The 8,609-nt window shown below is 42.6% G+C and overlaps 1 protein-coding gene across 4 annotated transcripts in view; it reads right to left on the bottom strand.

The window, feature by feature from the left end:
• Nucleotides 1-5,912, bottom strand: part of USP6NL (USP6 N-terminal like) — a 133,054-nt gene extending 127,142 nt beyond the window's left edge. For 2 of the 4 annotated variants that reach the window (XM_074869751.1, XM_074869748.1), the window contains exons 1-2: nucleotides 5,825-5,912; nucleotides 469-558 (exon numbers count right to left, since the gene is read on the bottom strand). In XM_074869751.1, the coding sequence (XP_074725852.1) occupies nucleotides 469-472 (4 nt within the window). In that variant the 5' untranslated portion in view covers nucleotides 473-558; nucleotides 5,825-5,912. Of the gene's footprint in view, nucleotides 1-468; nucleotides 559-1,569; nucleotides 3,733-5,824 lie in introns of those variants that run through there. The other 2 variants (XM_074869750.1, XM_074869749.1) reach the window with 2 other exon arrangements.
• Between the last annotated feature and the right edge of the window lie 2,697 nt (nucleotides 5,913-8,609).

An 8,609-nucleotide genomic window follows, 5' to 3' on the forward strand; every position in this document is an offset into this window, starting at 1 on the left:
TCAGACCTCTATACTGGAATTTGAGTAATATATTTATTTTTTTCCGCATAAAATGAAGTCCATTCATTTTATGTTGGATTTTTACCAGCTATTTTAATTTACTGGACAGTCACATATTTTGGAGTTCTTAGCAAACCCAAGACATTTTCCCCTCAGAGTTACATGTTTTATTTATACTGGAAAAAAAACCAAATATGAGCTTGTTACAGAACTCACCTTCTTGAGAATGACACCAGAGTATCAACACAGAAATCTTAGAGAGCACACACTGATCAAAAATTTGCAGATTAAGAACAGCCTCTGCCAAATCTCAAATTTCTGTGGCTATTTTTGAAAGGACTGAAGAGACAAAACTCAGTATGAACATTTTTGAGGAAGAACCACCTTCTAAAACCCACTACAGAAGTACCTTTCTTCTAAACTGCAAACTAAGGGTTTCTTTTTTCTTAAATAAAGAAATCTACTCACTCATGACTGGAAACTTCTTTGCATATAATCCAAGACAGGTCTTGAAGCAAGGTATCTTGTTGGAGAAGGTTTCTCAGAGGTATTCATGTCCTGATGATGGTAGGAAAATAAAGAGACAAATCATTTTTTCAACTTCAAATAACTAGAATAAATGTTTATATATAAACTGTCTTTCCTACTACCTTTTCATCCTCCTTGTTAAAAAAAGGAACACAAGGATGTATTTGTTATGACTGAGGAACTTTACCGCTTATGGATATATTTTGAAGTTTATGAACTCAAAACATTCATATTCTAAACTTGCATGCATATACTAGTTCATAAAATATAACTGCTCCCAAAAGATAACAAACATTCTTAAGAAGTTAAAAGTACGAGACTACAATATGGATATAGTAACCGAAAATACCATCAAAATAGTACTTTCCTTCAGCAGCCTCAGCTAGCAAGAAGATGCAATATACTCTTTAAAACACAAGAGCTACAAGTAAGTTTACTATCCAACACTTTCTCCTCAGAAACAAAACCTGAAAAAGTTACCATTTCTAGCCACTGTAAATCATCAGATCAGTCAACTCATAATCAAAATGAAAAAAAAGATATCCAAGTAGGGCAGATATGGATTCACTAATAATATGCCTGGCTCTCCCCAAAGCAAAACATAGAGGACAAGCTCCAAAAATTACAGCACAGCAAGTACATTTTGGAAAAATTATTATATGATCTCCATCCTGCTGCTAAAAGCAAGTTTATACAAGTCTGATAGAACAGTTAAACGGAAATAACTTCACCTCACAACTGAGATGAAAAGAAAAAAACAGACATACCGATTAAGCTATAAAGAGTTTTCTTCTAATACCTGCACAAATGGAGTTTCTGTAAATTAAGGAATATTATGCAATTTATCTCCTCTTTTCAGAGCCAATTAGAACTTGCTGAACCTGACCACCTGTGCTAATCCAGCCAGACAATACCTTGTGCTGACTCAGATTTCAGTCTCAACTGCCCAGATCTCTTAATGTTTTAAGAAAATAAAATAAAACAAAAAGACAAAAGAAGTGATCTAACTTTTCTTAAAGTATAACTTCACATAACGTTTACAGATTTACAGCACATGCCAAAGCAGTAGAGGAACTATCACAGGACTGGATTCACATCAGAAGGCGGCTCCTGTATCCATTGCTAAAACCTGGTTCGTTTAAAAAAAAAAAAAAAAAAAAAAAAAACAAACAAAACACAAACCACCCACCAAAACAGAAAAAAAAACCCACAACACCCCAACAAAGCAAAAAACCACCACCAAAACCACCCACACACCACAAAAAAATCCAACTGTCAAAAGGAAGCCGTTGGTAACACTGCAGACTGAAAGTTAAAACCAACTTCTTTTGCACTGAAAAAGTAATGCAGGGAAGAGACTTAATAGGGGAAGAAAATGGTATCATGCTGAAGAAATACATATGCAAACATTATAAAAAACCACAGGTGAACACAAAGCCATTAGATAGTGCAATCACCGAAGAACGGTTTGAACTGCAGGTCTGCCAATTCTCTATGAATGGCTGATGAATTAAATATCTAAGCACACACAGCCTAATAAAAAAAAAAAAGTGTCTGGTTAAAACATATCATTACAACTGCAGTCTTGTCAGCTTCCTTTTGATTACTCATATCAAAATTAGCAAATATAACTTACATGACATTTAATTATTTACTGGGTTAATTACAGTTATTATGTTAAGAACCCCAAATGAGTCACGCAGATGGCCCTTAACCCAGGTCCAAAGCACTTATGACCAGAGCTCCATACTACCTTTGGGCCCAAATTGTTCTTCAATCATATGCAGAGTCAACTGGAAGACTGGAGTCTCCCATTCAACTTGATTTTTCAAAGGCACAGTTTCACCTTAGTTTTCTAAATACGAACTAAAAATACTTTGCCTCACAGACATCAAGTTACATGACATTTTATTGTGTGTATGTACAGGAAAAAGCTGTTCATTAGATAAAAACAAAACATCAGTTCTGAAAACCACTTAAGGCTAATAATAGCATAATTATGCACCATATCATTTATAAAAATCTAGTCATGTAACACTAAGGAAAGAAGTAGGGGAGAATATAGCAGCTACATACTACCTAAAAGCATGTGTCATAACCATGAAAAGTGAATGTTTCAGTACACCACAGCAACTTGAACTCCAAATGTTACTCCTATCTTGCCTCCTGTGCCTAAATATTTTGCTTAGCTATTGCTAATATCTGTTTATTGGTCAATATGGACTTCTGGTTAAATTCAGTTTTTGTCTTTGTAATAACACTGTATATGTACTTTACAAAATTTCCCTTGTTCACAACTTCATCATTTTGCTGAAGGCCATTTACTTGGACTATTTGAAAGTGCTTAAGTTCCTAAAAAGGGAAAGTTTCATCTTTTATCTATAATTTCAAGTATAGCAATAGCAAGCAGTATTGAAAAGTCAGGAAAAGTCCATACTACCAAGTATCAGAAAGTCTGTACTTTCTATTGCATTACAATATTGATACTTTTCCTAAGGATATGTGTTAGAAACTAAACAGTTACCACTTAGCTCTCTCAGTCAACAATTTCAACGCTTATAGTGTTCTCTCCTGCACAGAAACACTACCACATATTACACAACAGAGAAAGAATATGACTTGTTAAGTGTCTTGATGAAAGATACCATCTTGGAAAAACTGTCTTTTTAGTATCTGTCATCCTTCATGCTCTCCCTTGCAATTAAAAAGGCTATAAAAAAACCCCACACACATACCTTAGATCTTTCTCTTTTCCTGAAGAGCTAACCCTTGTATTCCATCCCCTGTTTCCTCTACCAACACATATCTACTAGCCCTTGGTGGCATTCACCTTAAGTAGTTGTGAAACTATCAGCATTTTAACTTAGATTTGAAAGGAATACCTGAAGTGAGAGAAGCTCTTTACAACTTCAAATTCAGGCACACTAATTATACATTCAATTATCTGTTTCCACACCTAGTGCCAGGTCTCTTTTTTTACCCAATACTCTGTTTCAGGATAATTAATATGAGCCAGATTGCAAGTAAATTACCTTATATTGCATATATGCATATTATAATTCTATGCACTATGACTCTATCCAGAGAAAAGATTTTCCTTTAAATTGGCAATTAAAGATTCAGGTCTAGTCTGCGTGTATGTTATTGTAGTATCTGTTTAACTTAGATGCTAAGGAGTTAACATTAAGAATTTATATCCCCAGTTCCCAAGAACCAGAAATCACAGGAGCAGCACGCAACTGCACTGTTTAAACACACACACACACACAAAGACAAAATAGTCTAAGAGAGCCTGCCTGGCACAAATCAGTATGTTACTGTCATTTACTTTCTTCTTTAAACCCAAATGTTATGGCCCCTCAAAGAAAACAGATACAGAGATTTCAGAAGCACATGTTTTAAAGTTTTATAGATAGCTGGCTGGCAAAACATTAAGTCCAAAATGATTGGTTTCCATGCTGTATAATCAGAGGGCAAAAGAACAGCCGGTTAAGAGGCAGTTCTACTGAATACTTATTTTACACTGCATCCAAGTTGAATTAATTTCAAAGTTATAACCAGTAACAACAAGCAGAACAAAGTCACTTAAGAGCACGGCTATTAAAAAGCACATAATAAAAATTCCTAATATAGCACCAAGCTTCTGAGCGTCCCAGCTCAAGAAAACGCAAATGTAAAATTCACAACAAAATATGACTACTACTGCTGAAGTACCTACACAGAATCATTGACTGGCCACAAATGAGGAAGCACATACAAGTACAAATGAAACAAGCACGATGACACACCCTCCTCTTTGTTCATAGCAGGAATATTTACACTACAAAGCGCTGAAGCAAATTGCTTTTAGTTTCAGGCACTGCTGATTGGCTGCCGTATTTAATACACATACGCCTAGCCGAGTTTGAGTTTCGACTGTCACACAACAGCTCTAGATTGCAGGGTACACCTCAAGCTAAATAACCATAGAGAAAAATTATTTAATAGACTTATTCTAATTGAACTGATCCTCCACAAAATAAATTTGTTGTGAACAAGGCAGATGCGTGCGTGCTTCATTCCACTGTAATTCAGTGAAAGCTAAAAACTAGCGACACTGGTAGCCAGCTCTCTGTGCAGCTGCCTGCTCCAAACACAAAACAGCACAAAGAAAGTTATTCTCAAGTGTATGCGGGCAAACGACTGGTACAGGAGTTTGGTGACAGTGTTTTAAGTCACCACTTGACTCTCATTCAGCTGGCAGTTCAAAGGCTTCGGTGGTTTCCTACAGGCAACCATCCATGCCACAGAATGAACCCAAAACATCTGATAATTGGCTCTTTTGCTGACAGTCCCAGCAGACCAAGGACTAAGAGAGGGTTGTGGAGACTGGAGTCTGTTGGCAGCACAGCCTGTGGGAAGCACGCAGGGCTGTGGACCCTCCTGTACAGGCCACGACGCTCAGCCTGGCGCTTTTTCACCACCTGAAGTATTACAAAAGGCAGAGGAGGGAGCAGGTACACAAAGCAGTAGTGCCAGAAAGTCACGTTAAAACAAGGGTTCAGCCATCCAAAACCTCCCTGCTCCCAGCAAGGGTTGATATTACAGCCTCCCACCTTGACAGAAAAGGGGGGATCCTCAGGAAGGCCCCAAGGGGTGTCTGACCCACAGCCCTGCCCCCCCCTCCCCACTCCACCGCCTCAGCCCCATTCTGACCGCAGAGGCCCAGGCCACCACAGCCCCCCACGCCCTGAGGGGAGCGCACCCCTCACCCTCCAGCCTGGGGGTGCCTTCCCCCGGGGCGGCCCCCCCGCCGCCGCCACCCCTCACTCAAGCCTTACAATGGGACCCAGGGACATCTCCAACAGGGCTTCCCTCGGGCTCCCCCACACACTCGGCTCAGCTGCCTCCCGCACAGCCCCGGCCGCCCACAGCTCCCCACACGCTGCCCCCTCCGCCCCCCGAAGAAAGCGTAAGGACCCTCCAAACACACACACCCCTTCGCTGGGAATGGAACAGTCTGAAGCACCCCAGTACCCTCCGGGAGCCGGCTCCCGCCTCTTCCATCTCCCCAGCCCCGCGGGTGGTGCGCGCCGCCCGGGCTCCCCCCAGGGGAGGATGGTATTGCCCGCCTCCCCTCAGCTCTCTAGGAACTGGGTCCCACCCCGCCCGCCTCAATGGAGAGCTCCGGCGCGGCATCCCCCCCTCAGCACGCCCCCCGCGAATGGAAGGGTCCAGCCGGCCACCCCGCCGCGCTCGTGGCGCTCCCCCACCCCGGGGGGCCGCACAATGGCCGGACGTCCCAGCTCGCCCGTACCTTTGCTCGGCTTCCTCCTCCTTCCGGGGCCTCCCTCCACCTCCTCCCCAGCGGCACTTCCCTGCTTGCTGCCCCGGGACCGGCGGCCTCCAACCAGGAAGTGCCCCGGTGTGACACCGGCGGCCGCCGCTATGGAAACCCGCCCCGCCCCTCCCCCGTCGCCGTCCCACAGGGCTGACCCGCCGCCGCCATCTTGGGCTCACAACGAGGCGCGGAGGTGCCCGACCTCGTCGCGCTCCCCGCTCCCGCCGCCGCCATCTTCAGCTCGTAACGAGGCCTGGGCAGCGCCGGGAGCCGTCCCTCGCCGAGGCCGGGGCTGCACCAGCAGCCGTAGGGATGGGCGCCCAGCAAGACTCACACGTTTGGCCCCTGGGCCAAGCCCTGCTCCCACCAACACCCAGCGCAGGCCTCTGCCCGGCCGGTCGCCTGGGAGCCACTGAGGCACCTGGCAGGAGCGGGGGAAAAAAAGGGGGCGGGGGAACACAAAACAGGCCTTATGCTCCTCAGATTTATTTTGGCTGCTAGACTGTGCTGCGTGAACTACCGAGGCGCTCGATTCGAAAAGCCCGTTCTGCTTTTATGGTTTTCTCTGGCAAACCACCAGCATTCGGTATTGGAGGATTGAAGTACAGGTAAACGTCGCAGGCTTGTGTGTGAAAATGCATCCGGCGGGATAGGCTGGGTTGCCCATTCCAGCTCTCCTGGCATCGTGCACACATCACAAGAGGGATGACTTTGATCCCAGCCCTACCTCTTCCTGAAGCAGAGTGCTCCCACTCCCTCTGCAAATTACTTGTGCATATACATCCCTGTGCTTTGCATGGGGCAGTAAACCAAGTTACAAACAAAACTGGAAGGGAGGAAGCATAGAAATGCAAAAAAACAGCTGCTTGAGACTACGAGACATCTCAAATGCCACAGCAGTGTCAAGACCAGAAGGGTCGACTCTGGTTTAAAAAGAAAACCATTGTGGTTAAGAGGGAATTTGGAGTAGCAGTAAAATATGATGTTACATTAGAAGCAAGATTAAAATAAACAGTAGTTAAAATGTACTACCAAAAGACAACCAGTGATGATACGAAGAGAGAGCAATGTTCAATAAATGTTTGGAGTATTTTAAACAATCCTGTATTTGTGTAATACTTATATTTAAATACTTCCTATTCAAATAGTAACCAAGGTATTTAGCATAATCTACTAAAGATAAACTCTTTAAAATAAGCAGTTCCAGACAACTTGCACTATGAGTTGTGGGGCCCTTGACTCCTGATATTTTTACGAAATCTTGTAACACAAAAACATTCTGTGACAATTTGTAGAAAGCACTGCTCTATTATTTCAGGGTAGATTAGATGAGTTGAATAATTATTGACTGGTTAGCCAGAGATCAGTAAATCTTCACCACAGATATTTCCATTTTTAATACACTTTCTGTCCTCAGAGTTCTCTTTTTAGATGAAAAATAGCCTGAATAGTGTTACTTCTGGAAAAACTGGAAGTATCAACCCTGACATAGGAAATACCCATGCCAGCACACCTCACTGCTTCTGAAAATCTAGGAAATCTACATAGCCGTGTCTGAACACGGTTGCATATGACATTCATTTCATGTGGGAGAAAATGGCTAAAGGCAGTAAGACATAGCAGCTCGGATCGCTTTTGTCTAAATGTTTCCTCTCCTAGTGCAGAGGAACAGAAAAGAGAAATTATTTATGGTTTTGCAATACATTTCAGAAAGTAATTGTGATTAACTAGCCTGTCAGTATCCCATAAATCTCAAGAGGGACACTTGGTTGGATCTGACTCCTTCCAATTTCAAGTCTTAATTGTCTTTTTAAAAATTTTAGGTGTTGGAATATAAAAACATACTTAGCTTTCTTCCAGCTAGGGATTTGTTTCCTCCCAAAATGGCTAATTAGTTAAGATAAATGTCTTCCACAGGGAGCTCTCTACTTCATCTGAACCATCTCATCTCTATTTCATACATTCTCAAACTATATATCATCATTTTTGTTTCCCCACATGCTCATTGTTTCCTGTTGCACTACTATAACTAGGACGTGGAACAGTTCTAAAATCACAGCTTTCCAAGTGGCTGACAGTGATATCATACTTGTTTTATCGCTACTCCCACATAAAAATCCTGCAATATCGTTTCTACCAACACTTTCTTTTTTATTACAGTTCTTAGTCTAAGAAAGTGTATGCAATCATTGTTATTTATAATGCTTAAAATTCTGTACGGCATTGCAAGAACGTAGAAGAGACGTTGCCTAGGTCTCCGCTGTCTTTGCAGGAGCGTGTCCCAGGAAGCAGGCAAATCTCTGCATGGTTCTCCCCAGTCTTTGACCACTGTTTTATCTACACTGCCCTCAAAACTAGTCCTTTATGTAGCCTGCCAGCCAGCCCCATACTGCTTGGCTTCATGCGATTCCCAACGTGCTGATTTATCTTCCATGTCTTGTAGGTAGGATGAGCAGTGCGGGTTACAGGGTAGGAAACTTGCCTCTGTCAAATCCATCTGCTTTCTAAACAGGAAAGCTGCAATTTGTTCACCGAGTGTGAACTTGGACTAGAAAGATGTAAGGCACATTTGGATTTCTGTTGGGCATCACGTTTATGATACGGTCTAGATATTTTCATTAAATTACATTCCGAACTGGTAGTATCTGTTAATGTTTACTGGTTACCTCAAAGGATGACCTGGTCTGTGTTTAAGTTGAGATGGTGTAGCTGCCTACAGCTGTGACTGGAGCCATAGGAGCGAAGATACTGAACACCTGCA

This window comes from Strix uralensis, chromosome 5, assembly GCF_047716275.1.
Source record: "Strix uralensis isolate ZFMK-TIS-50842 chromosome 5, bStrUra1, whole genome shotgun sequence".
NCBI lineage: Eukaryota > Metazoa > Chordata > Aves > Strigiformes > Strigidae > Strix > Strix uralensis.